The sequence below is a fragment of the Arvicola amphibius genome, chromosome 9 (assembly GCF_903992535.2).
Source record: "Arvicola amphibius chromosome 9, mArvAmp1.2, whole genome shotgun sequence".
In the NCBI taxonomy this organism is placed as follows: domain Eukaryota; kingdom Metazoa; phylum Chordata; class Mammalia; order Rodentia; family Cricetidae; genus Arvicola; species Arvicola amphibius.
Genome location: NC_052055.2, coordinates 123724303 through 123742119, shown reverse-complemented (window position 1 = coordinate 123742119; position 17817 = coordinate 123724303). Strand labels below are relative to the sequence as shown.

The window sequence follows — 17817 nt, the reverse complement described above, 5'->3', positions numbered from 1 at the left end:
GAAAAAGGAAGGAGCAGAAGGAACACACACACCCTGTTCACATCAGCTTTCAGTATTAATGTTCCAATTGCTCTACTGACTGGGAGCGCTCTGCTGGAGCAGGCCTTGTCTAAGCCTCTGCAGAAGCCACAACAGCTTGTGCCAGGCTCTGCTTCTTGTCTGCTGGCCTAGGAACCATGACCCTGTTGGAGATGTGGAAAGCGGAGCCTGGCTTTGGGGAGAGCCGAGCTTAGCGCTCTGAGAGCACCTTGGAGCAGGGCTGAACTCTGGGAAGAAGATCTGGGGTCTGCTGAGTCCTCTAGGATCTTGAACCACATCCCCCATGCAGCCACATCCTTTCAAAGCTGGGAGTAAAGAGAAGCAGGTATGTCTGCTCTGAAGATACCTGGAGCCTGAGGAGGAAACTGGGGAGAAGTTTATGTTCGGTGAGTCCCAGCAGGTCACATGCCCGGTGATTGAGCCTGGAGAAACCTTAGAAGTCCCTGAGTTTGTCCTTTTCTGGCCTTCAGGCTGCCCCCTTCCCTAACCTTCTAAAGAGCGGTGATTGGGGCAGACTAGGGTTTATGCACGTTCTATTCAAGCCTGTCTGTACCATGCAGGGTCTTTATCAAGGACAGAGAGAGGAGGATAAACCTGTCTGTGGGACGTGTGTGTGTGTGTGTGCGCGTGTGCGTGTGTGTGTGTGCGTGTGTGTGTGTGTATGTGTGTGTGTGTGCGTGTGTGTGTGTGTGTGTGTGCGCGTGTATGTGTGTGTGCGTGCGTGCGCGCGTGTGTGTGTGTGTGTGTGCGTGCATGCGTGTGTGTGTGTGCGTGTGTGTGTGTGTGTATGTATGTGTGCGCGCGTATGTATGTGTGGCACCTGCCGAGTGTGGGGTGATGGCCTGGAACCATGGCGGACACTGGGCTGGGACTGAAGTGTGGAAAACTCCAGAAACAAAAGCCTGTCCAAGGCCCTCGTGATGGGCAGCACAGCCTTCTCGGGCCATGTCTGTCTCTGGAGCTGCCCAGATGCTGCCTGGTCACAGTTGTGGAGCAGTGGAAGCACAGGAGGCGGCCATGCCGTTCCCGAGGGAGGGGTGGGCACAGGCTCCGTGTCTGGGGTCACAGGCAGTGTGGACACGGAGAATGGGAGTGACCGCGTCTCCTCTGGGCTCTCCTCGGGGTGCTGAGAAGGGCAGGGCCTGGGTTCTAGGTAGAGCCTGGCTGCACTGGGGCTGGGCATGGGGTGGAAAGGAAGGGATGGCTTCCTCTCAGAGGACTTGGATGTCCCCAGCTTCCCAGTCTTGTTCTGCATGGCTGGGAGGAACCCGGGCATGCGTGTTTGTCAGCATTGGGTTGTGGGGGCATTCACCCTGGTAGTGTAGACGTGTTTTGTCCAGTGGGGCTGACACCTGCCCTGATGATCCTCTCCCTGCTCAGGTGTCCAAGCTCTGTGTGGAACCTGCCTCCTGCTGCAGCCCAAGGGTCTTGGTCTCCCCACCTGTGTCTCCCCAGCTCCGAGGACATGAGCAACTGCTTCAAGCATGCTCTGCTCCGCCATGTTACCTGCCTGTTTGCCCTTACACAGCTGCTTCCCCGGGCGTCCACAGGTGAGCATGCTCTGCTCTCTCTTCCCATGTCTCCCTGCAGTGACCAGGATCTGCCACGTACCAGGCTGCTCAGATGTGCACAGACTCATTAATACTGGGATCTAGGGGTTTTCAAGTGTTTCATTTACAGAGTTACTAATAAAATCTAGGATGAGCCTGCTTGCATGATTGTTCGAGAAGCTTAGAATGGAAAATTGTGTTTCCTGGGCCAGCCTGAGCACAGCAGCCACACCCTACCTGGGGAGCACAGCTGGGAACACAGCCTTGGAGCTGGCAGTGTGCCAGGGGTATGAGGAGCTGCAGAGGCCAGGGTTGGCTGAAGCAGAGTGAGTCAGGGAGGGAGAAGCAGGGGCTGAGGGTGGGAGGTCCTGCAGGGGTGAGGGTGGGAGGTCCTGTAGGGGTGAGGGTGGGAGGTCCTGTAGGGTTGAGGTGGGAGGTCCTGCTGAGGTGAGGGTGAGAGGTCCTGCAGGGGTGAGGGTGGGAGGTACTGCAGAGGTGAGGGTGGGAGGTCCTGTAGGGGTAAGAGTGGGAGGTCCTGGAGGAGCTGAGGGTGGGAGGTCCTGCAGCAGGTGGCACCCTCAGTCCCAGTATCACAGTCCTTCTGGGCTAGAGGGCCAAGGGCACTCAGACTGAGGCAGCCATCTTTCTTCTTTATCAAAAAACGATTGGTTTTCCTGGTAGTGCTGGGTGATTTTTCACAGAAGTAGTCTTTGGCTCCATGTATATGGGTGCTTTTTCCAGAAAGTATGACTGTGTGCCCCCTTCATGTCTGATGCCCACAAGTCTAGAAGACTGTTATAGACAGTCGTGAGTTACCATGTGGTGCTGGGAATGGAACCCGGGTCCTCTGCAAGTGGAATTAGTGTTCTTGGCTGCTCAGCCCTCTCTCCAGGCCTTTGTTCTGTGTCTTAAAGTTCACATTAATTCAGTGGAGGAGCTGTGCGCTAATACAGTGAATTCAGGGCTGGAGGTTATGAGTTTCCTGTGTGTGGTCTAAGACAGACCAGGTAGAACTATGTTTCCCAAGGAGCATTCTCAAACCTAAGGTGTGAGCATCTGCAGGGATTTTACAAAGGCAGGATCTTGGCCCACCCCAGAACTACTCAAGCCTGAGCTCTGGGCTGAGACCCAGTTACCTGAAAGGCACCCTGGGACCAAGTGCACACAAAGTGGAGAGAGAACGCAGAGAGGTTTTTTTTAATGGGGTCAGGGGTACAGGCAGAATGGGGAGTTTCTCCCATGAGTTATGGGCCGCACTGCCGTAGTCTGAAGATCTCTTGTACAATAATCATAGACGTCTAACTCACAATGCCCAGAGCAACCTCGTCTGCTCCCAGGACATTCCGTGTCTTAGTGGGTGTTCTCTGCTTTAACCTGTGTCTCTTCAGTCCTCTCACGGTGACATCTGTGTCCACAGAGCAGTTCCGGGTGTTTGGTCCCTCAGACCCCATCGTGGCTGCTCCAGGCGGGGAAGCCATACTTCCCTGCTCCCTGTCTCCAGCCGTGAATGTGGAGAAGATGGAGCTCAGGTGGTTCCGCTCCAGATTCTCAGAAGCAGTGTTTGTCTATCGGGACCAACAAGAGCAGAAGCAAGAGCAGATGGCTGGGTATTCAGGACGCACCTCGCTGGTGAAGGACCAGTTCCACCAAGGCAAGGCTGCCGTGCGCATCGGAAATGTCCAGGTCTCAGACAGAGGGATATACGTCTGCTTCTTCAGACAGGGTCTCTTCTATGAAGAGGCCATCTTGGAGCTGAAGGTGGCAGGTTGGTTAACTGATCCCTGTTCTCATGATGTTGGGGGACCTGTGTGTGGGTGAAAGTAAGGGATCATGTCACTCAGCTCCTTAATTTATTTTTAAGCAATGTCTTATGTAGACCAGACTGTGGTTAAGTCAGCCGTATAGTGGAGGGTGACCCTGAATGTTGGATCCTCCTGCTTCTTCTTAGTTCTGGGCTCACAGGCATCTCTGCCATACATGGCTCTGGGCCATTATTGTTATCTCCATTTTTAGTTTTTTTTTTTGAGATTAGAAATAGGTGTTACATTCTTATATAGGTTATTTCAATCAAATTCTATATGTGTAGACCTAAAATGTTCTTGACCTTGTTCTGGGGACCAGGGATTCTGTCAAGGTCATGGTAAACACCAGCTGTTGGATTTCATATTTTAGGGGAGTATGCAGAAACAGTCAGAGAGCGCCCATGAGAAGTCAGTGAGAAATGATCAATGCTTTAGACAAATGATTGGGTGGAGGAAGGAAGGACGTTCAGGGTTTCCCCGGGCGGAGCTGGGTGTCCTGCTCTCCTGGGGGTCACAGGTGTGTGGAGAATGGGGAGACAGAGTGATGGTTTCTACCTCAGGGCTCTGGGGCTCAGTGTCCTCCAGTTTCCTCTGGGTCTTGTGGTTGACAGAAGAGTGGCCCTGCCCTGTTCCCCATAGCAGTGGACACTGTTATCTTTCTGTTGTTCAGCAATGGGGGCAAATCCTGGTCCCAGCCCGGGAGGGCTTTCCTCTTCAATACCTGTTTCCCATGAGAGGCTCCTATGAGACGCACAGGTGATCCTGGGTCCCTGAGCCCAAAGTGTCTTCTGGGGTCCTCACACGTGTCCTCCTGCAGGGATGGGCTCTGTCCCTGAAGTGCACATCACAGGCACAGAACATGGTGGTGTGGGTGTGGTGTGCAGAGCTTCAGGGTGGTACCCGAAGCCCCACGTGCAGTGGAGAGACTCCAGAGGGGAGATGCTCTCAGCACCCTCTGAGACCCACACTGAAGATGCTGAAGGGCTGTTCAGCGTGGAGAGCACATTGGTGGTGAGAGACAGGTTCTTGGGGAATGTGACCTGCTCCACCTTCAATCCCATCCTGGGCCAGGAGAAGGCCATGGCCATCTTCATCCCAGGTGAGGGCTGTTCCTCCTCCTACAGAGCTTGGGAAGTGGACGGTCTTTCTGGAGTGTGCCGGGCTGGCTGTCCTCAGGTGTGCCCCTCACTGGCTCTCTGCCTGGGCCACAGAGCCCTTCTTCCCTCAGGCTTCTCCCTGGATACCAGCTTTTGCCGTGAGCATGACCATGATGGGACTTCTAGTCCTAGGGTCTTCCTGTTTTCTTATATGGGAGCAGCGTGCAAGGCTGCAGGTGCATCAGGAACTGGAGAATCTGTGGCGTGAGCAGGAGGAGTTGCAGAAGACAAAGGAGGATGCTCTGAAGACAGCGTGTAAGTCCTGATGGCAGTGAAGGACTGGGCCAGAGTCTCCAGGAAGATCCAGGGTTCTGGGATCAGAGTAGGTGGCCCCCAAAGCCCCTAGAGCAGGGCTGGAGTCCTGGGTCAGCTGGGCTGTGGGTAGACTAGTGGGAAACAGCATCGTTTCCTGTGTTTCTGCCAAGTGCACAGCTCCTCTCTTCTCGCTGTTTTTCAGGCACACTCCAAGAGGAGCTGGGTGAGTCATGCTTTTCCTCCCGAGCCCTGTGTGCCCCTCATGCTTTTCCTCCCGAGCCCTGTGTGCCCCTCATGCTTTTCCTCCCGAGCCATGTGTGTCCCTCATGCTTTTCCTCCCGAGCCCTGTGTGCCCCTCATGCTTTTCCTCCTGACTCTGTGTCCCCTCAGTAGCCCAGCAGCCCACTCGAGTCCTCCATGTTGTTTTTCAGATCGGAGGAAGGCAGCTTATATGGCTGGTGAGTGACGGCCCCAATGTCCCATGAACCCTGTGGCACATGCAGCCCTCTCATTGATTCTAGGCAGAATGGGAACCCCATGAGGGGACAGAAGTGGAAGGTTCTGGGAAGAAGAAGCCTGTTCTATGGGCTTTTCCAGATCTCTGCTCAGAGCTGGAAGACATGGGTCTCTGATGTGTCCTGTGCCCTGGGTCTTATTCCCACCAATGCCTGTTGTCTGTATTGTTGACTTGCCTCCTTTAGCTCTAGAGTATTGCCTGCCCTGGGAGCCAAACAACAGGGTTAAACTTTCATTAAAGAAGACTCCTTAGTTAGGTTTCTGTTGCTGTGAAGAAGATGACCAAATGCAGCTTGAGAGGGAATGGTTTATTTGTCTTATGCATTTTCACATCACATCCATCCCTGGGGAAGTCAGGGTAGGAACTCAAGGCAGGAACCTGGGGCAGGAACTGAAAGCAGGGACCACAGAGAACGACCACTTGCTGTCTTGCTCCAAATGACCTGCTCAGCCTGCTGCTGGTCCTCTCCAGGATCCCCTTCCTAGTAGTGACACTGTCTACAGTGGGCTGACCCCTTCTACAATAATCCTCAATCACAAAACGCCCCACAGCCTTGCTTGCAGCCGTGCTGATGGGGGCATTTTCTCTGCTGAGTCTCCCTCCTCTCAGATGTCTCTAGCTTGTGCCAAGTTGACACAAAGCCAACCAGCAGAAGATGTTTATAAGTAAATCAGGTCACAGACCCTGGAGTGTGACCTCCACCCATTCCACAGTCATCCCCAGGGGGTCTGTTCCCTCAGCTCTGAAGGTGTTAATCAAAGTGATGGGCAGAGCCGGGGCTGCGGACCTGAGTGGGTAGGGATGCTGAGCTGGGTGCCCGTGGAATAGTGGTGCCCGGCTGTAGAGATATTTAAGTGTCCATGAGGAACAGTGGGCGCTTCACCCAGAACTCACTTCCTGTCTGTGTTTTACACACATTCTTCTCTTCAGCACATCTCCAAATCCACCTTTCCAAGAAGTGCTGATGTCATCATGGTTTCTGATAATTATTGGATAATTTTATTTTATTCTTTAAACTTTTTCCTATATTGTAAGGTTTTAATTAAGAGTGAAACTGAATAATTATAGATTGTTACTACTACTACTATTACTCCTACTATTTAAGCTTTGGTTTTTGGAGTAGAAGCAGCCATTTGAGAGCTGAAAAATCACACAGAATTGGGACAATGGGGGACTTAGCCCTATAATAACAATGTTCTCATTTGAGGTCCAGGGATTTTCCCATAATACTTTGCTGCCTCTGCATCTTGCAGGAGCCAGCTCCTCAGAGTCCTCTCCCCTCCTAGATAGAGCCTCACCTTTAGAATGGAGGTGTACTGTTTGAGTGGGCTGTTCTGATTGGTTCTCAGGAGAATATGTTCCTTTGCAGCCTGGAGGAAGGCCCAGCTGTATGCAGGTGAGTGACTATTGGATACTTCTATTTTCTGGGCAGAACACAGGTTTTAGAGTTTTCCCTATTTTGAGGAAAAGCAGCTTGAGGAGGAAAGTTTGTGTGACTCACACTTCCAGTCCACACCACAGCAAGGCAAGGCAGGAAGTTACACAGGGCAGGATGTGGAATTTGGAGCAAATGCAGAGTCCATGGAGGACTGCTGGGTACTGCATTAGTCACCTGGCTTGTTCTGTTTCTTTTCCCATGTACCTATGACCACCATCCATGTGATGACACCATCCCCCATGGTCTGCATTCTCCAGTATCAACTATCAATCATCCATCAACCAAGAGAATTTCTCCACGGGCTTGCCTACTGGCCAATCCTATGGAAGCATTTTCTCAGTTAATATTTCTTCTTCTCAGATGACCCTACCTTGTGCCAAGCTGGCACAGAAGCTTGTCAGCACAATGTAGGCATTGTCCTCTGGAGCTGTCAGAAGCAGTGACTGCCCAAAGGACATCTGCACAAGACTGGGCTCATTAGGAGAGAGGAGTCACACGGCCTGCCTTTCCCAAGATGTTTTTTCTCTCTCACTCTGTGCGTGTGTTCTGTAAGTGTGCATGTATGTGTGTTGTATGTGTGTGCATGTGTATGTATGTGTGCATGTGTATGTATGTGTGCATGTGTGTGTGTGTTAACATGAGTGTGGAGGTCAGCGGAAACTTCCAGAAGTCTTTGCTTTCTTTTCATGAAGTGGGTCCCCGGGATCAATCTCAGGTTGTCTGGGTTGGTGACAAGCACCATTATCCTTGCTAAGTCATCTCTGTTACCCTCTCTATAGGATAAATATCAGTGGCTGGGGAATGGCCTCATAATCAGGTTCTTCCCCAAGTATATATGTAGACAGTTAATGGCTGTTGGGTGAGAGGAATTTTTTTCTTTAGCGTTGTGGTCGCTCATCCATGGCTTGTGCTTCTCTAAGGAACCCTAATGAAGGCCATTGTGTCTGTGTTCCCACGCGCTGTGCTCACGTGGACTTTCCTCTGATCTGTCGTTGGTACCCTGTCTCTGTGCACAGACATGTGTTCACCTCACACGGCACCGGCTCTCATGTTTCCTCACCTTCTCTGGATCTGTCATCCTCTTCTCTATGTGTGTGCGTGTGTCCCCACCCACTCTCTGGCAGGAGGAGATGAGTGTCCTATGTCCTCGTCACCGATGAGCCTCCATCAGAATACCACATGGAGCCTCCTCAGGCTTACAGAATGTGTTCTGGTTTGTCCCCTGGTGTACGTCACTGTCAGCATCAGCGTGGCCCAGTCTGTAGTCACCTGGTTCAGTGGGCATCTTGTAGGAGCAGGGTTAGTGGCCAGTTCAGCTTTGAGTAGATGTTGGGCTCCATTGCTAGCCAGGACTCTAAATTATTTCTCTGGACCAGACCCCAACATAAACTATCTCTCTCTGGACTGGCGTGGAAGCATGGGAATAAAGACACAACTCACATGGCTTTATTGGGAGGGAGATTCTCAGTGGTCCCTCATGAAGTCCTGAGTTTACAGCCTGAAGAATTCCTCCTCGTTTATTCTCCAAACAGCCTTTATACTAAAACCGAGGGGTAAATACATTAGCATTCTATCTACTAGGTAACCAGGTGAATAGTGTTTTGTCATGTCCACAACTACCTGTCTGCTCTGGATGCTAGCTGTCACATAGGCTTGAATCAGCATCTCTATCAGGCATCCTCCAAATTACAAAGAAAGGAGCAAAACCACATCCTGACCTTTTGTTAGGTTAGCGAAAGCCTGTCTGGAAGGTTATGTGACCACTTCAGATACTGACTAAGGCTTTAGAGCCTGGCAGCCATACCATATAGAAATATGAACCTACAGGTAGAGACTGGTGGAGGTCATGATGATGCTGTGGAAGGAAGATTCCAGAAGTCAGTCAGGTCAGGCAGCTCAGGGCTCACATCTTAGTCTTTGGTTTCATGTCCTCCTTATAGTTGGAATTCCTCTGCTTTTGTCTCAGTTTTGAGTTCCTTTTCTTCCTAGTCCTCTGGTCTATTGGTGTGCTCTCTCTCTCTCTCTCTCTCTCTCTCTCTCTCTCTCTCTCTCTCTCTCTCTCTCTCTCTTTGTGTTCCCTGCTGAATTCCTTCTCCAGAGCACCTGGCTGCTCAGGGATTGGGTGTTTAGACCAGGTGTTCTGAGTCTGTGTTCGGGACTCCAGGATGTTTGTGGTCTTGTTGAGGCCTGTGTGATCCACTTGAAATTATATATGACTTTCTGTGATGTTGCATCATGGGAACCAACGTGCAACTTAGAATTGCTCCATGCATTCTCTCTTCTTATTTTTTAAATATTTAATTTTTATTTTGTTGAGAATTCTCTGTTTAGATTCACATCCCATTTTTAATTGGATCATTTGGTTTTTTGATGTCTAGTTTCTTGAGTTCATTATATATTTTGAATATCAGTCCTGTGTCAGATGTGGGTGAAGATCTTTTCCCATCTTGCAGGCTGATGTTTTGTTCTTTTGACCATATTCTTTGCCTCAAAAAGCTTTTTAGTTCAGGAGGTCCCAGTCGTTATTGTTGCTCTCAGTGTCTGGGCTACTGGTGTTATATTTAGGAACTTGCCTCCTGTGCCAAGGTGTTCAATGCTACTTCCCACTTTCTCTTCCATCAGGTTCAGTGTATCTGGTTTTATGTTGAGGTCTTTGATCCACTTGGACTTGAGTATGGTGCAGGGTGATAGACATGGATCTATTTGCATTCTTCCACATGCAGCCATCCAGGTGAACTGGCATTATTGCTTTCTGTATTCTATTGTATAATTTTGGCTTCTTTATAAAAAAAATCAGGTGTCCATAGGTGTGTGGATTACTTCTGGGTCTTCAGTTTGATTCCTTTGACCAACCTGTCTGTTTTGATGCCGACGCCATATGGTTTTTACTTCTATTGTTCTCGTACAGTTTGAGATCAGGGTTAGCAATACTCTTGGAAATTCTTTTATTGTCCAGGATTGTTTGAGCTATCCTTTTTTAAAATTTGAATTTGAGTATTGTTCTTTCAAGGTCTGTAAAGAATTGTGTTGGAATTTTGATGTGAATTGCACTGAATCATAGATTTCTTTAGGTAAAATGGCAAATTTTATTATATTAATCCTATTGATCCATGAGCATGGGAGATCGTCCCATCTTCTGACGTCTTCTATAATTTTTTCTTCAAAGATGTGAAGTTCTTGTCATACTTTTGTCAGTGTTGTTTTGCATGGGTCCATGGGAAAATCAGAGTCACTCCAAAGTATATTTTAGACTTTGCAACATCCAGGGTATCAGCTTCTAGTGAACTGACATCTGGTTGCTTCCAAAAAACCTTTTTTATTGTTGCACAATTCACACCTCTTTGGAAGTCAGTTTCTGCAAACCAAACTCTCTTCTCTGAAAGTTGCTTGAAGGAACTATCTGCCTGAGCAGTTCTCAGTCACCAGGCTTCTTGGTTTTCCAAGCCTTCTCATAACCAAGTTTTGCCAAGCTGTTGAAACTTTCAGGAAGAACTCAGATAAAAATCAAACACACAAACAAAAGGTAAGAGGAACAAAAAAATAACATTCAGAAAAGGCAACAGTTACAAAGGTAACAGTAACAAAAAGTAACAGTAATGAAAGGTAACATTCACAAAAAGTAACAGTTACAAAAGAAACAGTAATAAAAAGCAGCATCCAAGGAGGCAGTTAAAAGCCCAGGGCCAACACTGCAGAATTCAAGCCAGATGCAATGCTCTGAGGGACCTCCCTCTACATACAGGTCTTTCACTTGCTTGGCTAGAATTACACCAAGATATTTGATATCATTTATAGCTATTGTAAAGGATGTTGTCTCCCTGATTTCTTCCTCAATCCATTTATGATTTGTGTATAGGAAGGCTATTGATTTTTCTTTGAGTTAATTTTATATCCAGACACTTTACTGAAGGTGTTTATCAGCTGTAGGAGTTTCCTGGTAGAGTTTTTGGGGTCACTTATGTATACTATCATATCATCTGCAAATAATGGCACTTTGACTCCTTTCTTTCCAGTCTGTATCCCATTGGTCTACTTCAGTTGTCTTACTGCTCTAGTTAAAGCTTCGAGTACGCTAGCCACAGGATATGGAGAGAGTGGACAGCCTTGTCTTGTTCCTGATCTTGGTGAAACTGCTTTAAGTTTCTCTCCATTTAATGTGATGTTGGCTATAGGTCTGCTGTAAATGGCCTTTATTATGTTTAGGTGTGTCCCTTTTATCCCTCATCTCTCCAATGTAGGTGCCTGCTCCTACGAAGTCAGCTAGGGTTGATAGATAGCAGATCCTTGAGGCCAAAGAAAAGTCAGCTGAAAGAAACAGACGACATGACAGAATCAGGCAGTCTGTCTGGTCATGCCCAAGCAGCCAAACAGCTGAGCGTTTATTTCACAACTTGCTTATATACAAAAGCAGAACAAAGCACAGCACAGACGGTCGGTATCAAACCACAAGGCCATTCCTATCCCTGAGTGAGCAGCCTCCTCTCCAACAGGTGCTTGCTGCTCAGAAGCAACCTTACTTTTTTATCTCGACACTCCTGAGGTTTGTCGTCAGCAGGATACTTTTCAGTAGATAGAGTGATTTATTTCTTATGGGATGAGTCAGAAGTCTCTCACAGCCCTCAAGGATATTGGAAAAGGCAGAGCAGGTAAGTTTGAACTCAAATGACTTCTTTAAGTCAGAAATGACTCCAGATGGAAACTGAGTCACATGTGGGCTCCCACACTCCAAGACTTTTTTTTTTTTTATCATGAAGGGGTGTTGGGTTTGTGAAAGGCTTTTTCAGCATCTAATGAGTTGATCATGTGGTTATTTTCCTTTCAGTCTGTTTATATGGTGGATTACATTGATAGATTTTTGTATGGTGAACGATCCCTGCATCTCTGGGATGAAACTATTGATCATGATGGATGATCTTTTTTTAAAAATATGTTCTTGGATTTGATTTATGAGTATTTTATGTAATATCGTTACATCAATGTTCATGAGGGAAGTTGGTTAAAATTCTCTCTGTTGAGTCTTTCTGTGGTTTGGGTATCAGGGCTATTGTGGCCTCATAAAATAAATTTGACAATGTTCCTTCTGTTTCTATTTTGTGGAATAATTTGAGTAGTATTGGTATTGGCTATTCTTTGGAAGTCTGGTAGAATTCTGCTCCAAACTATCTGGCTCTAGGATTCTTTTTTTTGGTTGGAAGACTTTTAATGGCTACTTCTATTTCCTTAGGGGTTAAAAGTCTATTTAAATTTTATATCTAATCTTAATTTTACTTTGGTAAGTGGCACCTATTGAAAAAAATTGTCCATTTCTTTTAGATTTTCCAGTAATTCTTTCTATTTCTTCTGTGTTTGTTGTTAAGTTCCCCCTTTCATTTTGATTTTGTTAATTTGGATATCCTCTCTCTGTCTTCTAGTTAGTTTGGGTAAGGGTTTGTCTAATTTGTTGGTTTTTCTCAAAGAACCAACTCTTTGTTTTATTGATTCTTTGTGTTGTTCTCTTCATTTCTGTTTTCTTGATTCCACCCCCGAGGTTGATAATATCTTGCCGTCTACTCCTCTCTGGTATGTTTGCTTCTTTTGCTCTAGTGCCTCCAGGTGTGCTGACGAACTGCAGGTGTGGACTCTCTGCCGTCTTCATGAAGACACTGAGCGCTACGAACTGTCCTCTTGGCGCTGCTTTCATTGTGTCCATAAACTTGGGAATGGTGTGGATTTATTTTCATTGAATTCTAGGAAGTCTTTAATTTCCTTTATTCTTCCTTAGCTCATTGGTAATTCAGTAGAGAGTTGCCCAGTGCCCATGAGTTTGTAGACTTTTCTGTTGTTGTTAAAATCCAACTTTATTCCATGGCGGTCTGATTAGATGCAGGGGTTATTTTAATTTTCTTGAGATTGTTTTGTGACCAGTTCTATGGCCAATTTTGGAGAAGGTTCCAGGTGGTGCCGAGAAGAAGGTATGGTCTTTTGTGTTAGCGTGCAGTGTTCTGTCAATATCTGTTAGGCCCATTTGATTCATGATGTCTGCTAGTTCTGTCAGGACAACCTGTCAGTTGGTGGGAGTGGGGTGTTGAGCCTCCCGTCATTAACCTGTGGGGTTTGCTGTGTCATTTAGGCAATCAGTAATGTTTCTCTTACAGTGCGGGTTGTCGTTGGAAGCTTTTCTCTGTTCTCCAGTCCTGCTGGACCAGTTTCTCTCCCACCCGCTGGTCTCTGCTGCTGCTTATGAAATAACCATTCTGAGGCTTAGTTTTAACTATGAGTGTTGGAGCAGTAGCTCAGGCTTCTTGCTGGTTAGCTCTACATATACATTAACCCACTTATGACTATCTGTGCATCACCATGTGCCCCGTGGCATCCCGGTCATGCCCTGGCATCTTACCCCTTCAGCAGCTGTTCGAGTTTCCCAGACTCCAACTTCTTCTTTTTTTTTTTTTTTTTTTTTTTGGATTTCCCACCTAGCTCTAGTCTGGCTTGCTATTGACCACATCAGCTTCTTTATCAGCCAATGGTAATAAAAATATTCACAGCATACAGAAGGGCACCTGCATCAGTGGGTGCCCTTACATTTGGGCTGCAGATGTTAAGCTTTGAGAATCATCTTGGTGGATTTTTCTTTGATGAATATGAAGTATCCTTTCCCATCTCTTTTGATTAATTTTGGTTTGAAGTCTATTTTGTTAGATATTAGAATGGCTACAACAGATTGCTTCTGGGGTCCATTTGCTTGGGAAATCTTTTTCCAACCCTTAACTCTGAGGTAATGTCTGTCTTTGATGTTGAGGTATGTTTCTTGTATGAAGAAGAAGGATGGATCCTGTTTTTGTATCCATTCTGTTAGCCTGTGTCTTTTTATTGGGGGAACTGAGTCTATTGATTTTGAGAGATATTAATGACCAACGATTGTTAATTCCTGTTATTTTGATATACTCGTTGTTGTTGGTAGTGTGTGTGTGTCTTTGTACACATGTGTGTGCTTTCCTTCTTTTGGTTTTAATGGTGACAATTTATTTATTTCCTGTGTTTTCTTGGGTGTAATTAACCTTCTTGGGTTGGAGTTTTCCTTCTAGTGTCTTCTGAAGAGCTGGATTTGTGGACAGATATTATTTCAGTTTGGTTTTGTTATGGAATATCTTTCTTTATGGTGATTGAATGTTTTGCTGGGTACAGAAGTCTGGGCTGGCATCTATGGGCACTTAGATACTGCAGCACATTGTCGAGGCCCTTCTGGCTTCTAGAGTCTCTGTTGAGAAGTTGGGTGTAATTCTAATAGGTCTGCCTTTATATGTTACCTGGCCTTTCCCCTTGCGGCTTTTAATATTTTCTCTCTCTCTCTCTCTCTCTCTCTCTCTCTCTCTCTCTCTCTCTCTCCCTCTCCCTCTCCGTCCCCCTCCCCCCCTCCCTCTCTCTCTCTCTCTCTCTCTCTCTCTCTCTCTCTCTTTCTCTCATCTCTACATTTAGTGTTTTGATTACTATGTGGTGGTGGTGGTTTTCTTTTCTGGTCCAATCTATTTGGTTTTCTGTAAGCTTCAGGTACATTTATAGGTATCTTTCTTTAGGGTAGGTAAATTTTCTATGATATTTATTTATTTATTTATTTATTATGTATACAATATTCTATCTGTGTGTATGCCTGCAGGCCAGAAGGGGCACTGGACCCCATTACAGATGGTTGTGAGCCACCATGTGGTTGCTGGGAATCGAACTCAGGACCTTTGGAAGAGCAGGCAATGCTCTTAACCTCTGAGCCATCTCTCCAGTCCCTTCCTCTATGATTTTACTGAAAATATTTTCTGGGTCCTTGAGCTGGGAATCTTTTTCTATTCCTATTATTCTTAGGTTTTGTCTTTTTACAGTGTCTCAGCTTTCCTGGATGCTTTGTGTTAGGAAGTTTTAGGTTTAACATTCTCTTTGACTGGTGTACCGATTTCTTCTATCATCTCTTCTATGCCTGAGGTTCTCTCTTCTATCTCTTGTACTCTTGTTGATGTTTGCATCTGTAGTTCCTACTTACTTACCTATATTTTCCATCTCCTAGATTCCCTCTGTCTGAGTTTTCTTTATTACTTCTATTTCCATTTTCAGGTCTTGATTGGTTTTATTCATTTCCTTCACATGTTTGTGTTTCCCTCGATTTCTTTAAGGGACTTATTAATTTCCTCTATAAGGGTCTGGATCGTGTTGAGAAGATTCTTGAGCTTCTGCTGTGTTGGAATACCCAGGACTGTGGTAGGAGAGCTGGGTTCTGGTGATGCCATGTTGCTGTAGCTGTTGTTGACTGTGTTCTTATGCTCGTCATGTGGGTTTGGGGTTATTATAGGTTTACATGGTGATTTCTGAGTTTATGTTTGTCACGTGGATATTTTTCCCCTTGATATCTGTTTCCTTTCTGGTCGTCTGGACTGAGTGGCATGGGATTCTGGTGACCAGCAAGTCTTGAGGTCCAATAGGTTGTTTTCACTGAGGATTTTGCAACCCTTGTGACCTCTGGTGTTTTGGGTGTCAATGTTGGCTCTGGGGTTCTTGATACCTGCTTGGTATCTGGGGTTCCTAGTACAGCATGGCCTCTGGTAATTCAGAAGCCTTTTGTCAAAATAACAGGCTGGGATTTGGAGCCCAGGGGAAGGATTATGTTTGGGGGCTAGTGGGCAGGCTTTAATGGGTGTTATCAGGAGGTAGGTAGTGCTGGAACTGGGATTCCTAGCTCTGTGTGGCTTCTGGTAAGATGAAGCCTTCTGTCCGCATCGTGGAATTCTTTTGTCAAGTCCTTATGGAAAGGCTTTGAGCGTACCTGTGTATGCACGTGTGACTGTGTGCGCATGTGTGACTGTGTGTGCATGTGTGACTGTGTGTGCATGTGTGACTGTGTGTGTGACTGTGTGTGCATGTGTGACTGTGTGTGCATGTGTGACTGTGTGTGTGTGACTGTGTGTGCACGTGTGATTGTGTGTGTGTGTGCATGTGTGTGCATGTGTGACTGTGTGTGCATGTGTGACTGTGTGCATGTGTGACTGTGTGTGTGTGACTGTGTGTGCACGTGTGATTGTGTGTGTGTGTGTGTGCATGTGTGACTATATGAGTGTATGTGTTTGCGCTTATGTGTATGTGCCTGTAGGACTGTGCTTCTTGACTTGCTCGGTTTCTTTTCTCATATTCTCTATGACTACCTTCTAAGGAATGACACTGCCCCCAATGGGCTGAGCTCTCGCACATCAATCACCAATCAAGTCCCTTAGACTTGCCTACAGGTCAATCCCATGGAAGCATTTTCTCTATTTAGATTCTTTCCTCCCAGATGACCCTATCTTGTGTCGAGCTCACGTAAAAGCTAGTCAGCAGTTGTCTCCTCGAGCTGTCAGAAGCTGTGACTACCCAGAGACCTGCATAAGAGTTAACCCATGAGGAGAAGAGAGCCACAAGGCCCTGCCCTTCCTAAATGGAGATTTTCTGTCTTCGTCTCTCTCTGTCTGTCTCTGTCTCTGTCTCTCTCTGTCTGTCTCTGTCTCTGTCTCTGTCTCTGTCTCTCTCTCTCTCTCTCTCTCTGTGTGTGTGTGTGTGTGTGTATGTTTATGGAAGGTATATTGTCCCCACAACTCCCAGGTCTGTGCTTTAGAAAATGGGTGCAGTGTCTGAAATCTTTTACATGACCTGTGCTTCTCTTGTAGATTGGTGCAGGGAGCACTTCCAGTCCTGTGAGTGACTCTGGTCCTTAGGGACACTCCTCCTGCTCTTTCCATGGCTCTGGTCCCTCCTTCAGTTCACTGTGGTGACAACCCCAGTGGTGGTGGTCTGGGAGGCAGAGGGGACAGCCACTAAGCTGGGTCTGGTTCTCAAGGGCCCTGTGACCTTGTACTCCTAGACGGCCTTTTGTTTCCTTCTCCAGCATGTAAGCAATAGTCTTGATCCACAGGCTGCTCTGTGAGGGACTTGTCCCCTTGAAGAAGCAAAGAGACTTTGAGGTGGAGGTGGGATGGCTGAGGTCTTGTTTAGGGGCTAGAGAGGACCTCCCATGATCGGTAACTCTCCTGCAGGGTCTGTCACTCTGGATCCAGACTCTGCCCACCCCATCCTCGCCATCTCTCAGGACAGGAGGCGTGTGACCTGGAAGGATACCACCATGCACTTGGATGGCCCCTTCAGTGTGTTAGGCATGGAAGGCATCTCTTCTGGAAGACGCTACTGGGAGGTCGAGATAAGACGGGGAGACAGCAGCGAGTGGACTCTGGGGGTCTGCCGGGAAGATGTGGTCAGGAAAAATTGGTATTCAGAGTGTCCAGGAAAGGGGTTTTGGTCTGTGGGACGGTCTAATGATGTATATTGGGCCTTTACTGAACCTGGAAAAACTTCATTATCCTTTAGGCAAGCTCCCCAGTGTGTGGGGGTGTTTGTGGACTACAGCGAAGGCGACATTTCCTTCTATAACATGAGTGAGAAGTCCCACATTTTCTCCTTCCATGAAGCTTCCTTCTCTGGGACTCTTTTCCCATACTTCAGGCTTAAGTCTGGAGATGTTTCAATGATTCTCAGCTCCATGGTGCATGACTCTGAGGGGGAGGAAGTGGAGGAAGGAAAGGAGAAGGAGGAGGGAGAGAGGAAGAAGAGGGAGAAGAAAGGGAAGAGGTTATTTTTGCCTACTTTGGAGGAGTCTGGGAATCCCCCAGGGGAGAGGCTTACCCCAGGCTCTGGAGTTGTTGACTCTCCCCCAGGGGAGGAATCCCCATTCCTCCCTCATCCTGGTGATGCTTTTCTCCCATAGTGCAGTTCACTGCCTCTAAGTTGTCAGTGTGCGTCCTTGTGGGACTGTAGAAGCCACAGAAAAGCCCACAGGATGAGTCCTGGAAGGGCCTGGAGCCTTGGCCACTGCTCTCAGGTCTGACTCTGTGACTGTGGGAACAGGGTGTCCATGACTTGTGTTCAGACACCAGACGATGAGCCTCGACTGTTGCTTCATCTGGTTTGAATTGTGTGTAGGCATGCTCCTTTTGGTGTTAAATAGCATTTTCCTGGGTTTCATTCCTTTTGGTAGGAAACTGACCAAAGATTAAGTGGACATTGTTGTAATTCA

At 47.1% G+C, this 17817-nt stretch overlaps 2 protein-coding genes across 3 annotated transcripts in view; one reads left to right on the top strand and one right to left on the bottom strand.

Annotated features, from left to right (window-relative positions):
* Positions 1-17817, bottom strand: part of LOC119822487 (H-2 class I histocompatibility antigen, L-D alpha chain-like) — a 741986-nt gene that overhangs the window by 673569 nt on the left and 50600 nt on the right. The window lies entirely within an intron of this gene.
* LOC119822476 (butyrophilin subfamily 1 member A1-like) lies at positions 205-17790 on the top strand. Its single transcript, XM_038341839.1, has 10 exons — positions 205-425; positions 1420-1589; positions 3007-3354; positions 4209-4490; positions 4603-4803; positions 5006-5026; positions 5235-5261; positions 6690-6716; positions 16418-16444; positions 16784-17790. The coding sequence occupies exons 2-10, from the start codon at positions 1505-1507 to the stop codon at positions 17506-17508; spliced, it is 1743 nt and encodes a 580-aa protein (XP_038197767.1). The 5' UTR covers positions 205-425; positions 1420-1504; the 3' UTR covers positions 17509-17790.

Coding starts and splice junctions, on each gene's coding strand:
- LOC119822476 (XM_038341839.1), top strand. CDS start 1,505: ATGAGCAACTGCTTCAAGCATGCTCTGCTCCGCCATGTTACCTGCCTG. Junction 3,355..4,208: donor CTTGGAGCTGAAGGTGGCAG/GTTGGTTAACTG, acceptor GTCCTCCTGCAG/GGATGGGCTCTGTCCCTGAA. Junction 4,491..4,602: donor CATGGCCATCTTCATCCCAG/GTGAGGGCTGTT, acceptor CCTGGGCCACAG/AGCCCTTCTTCCCTCAGGCT.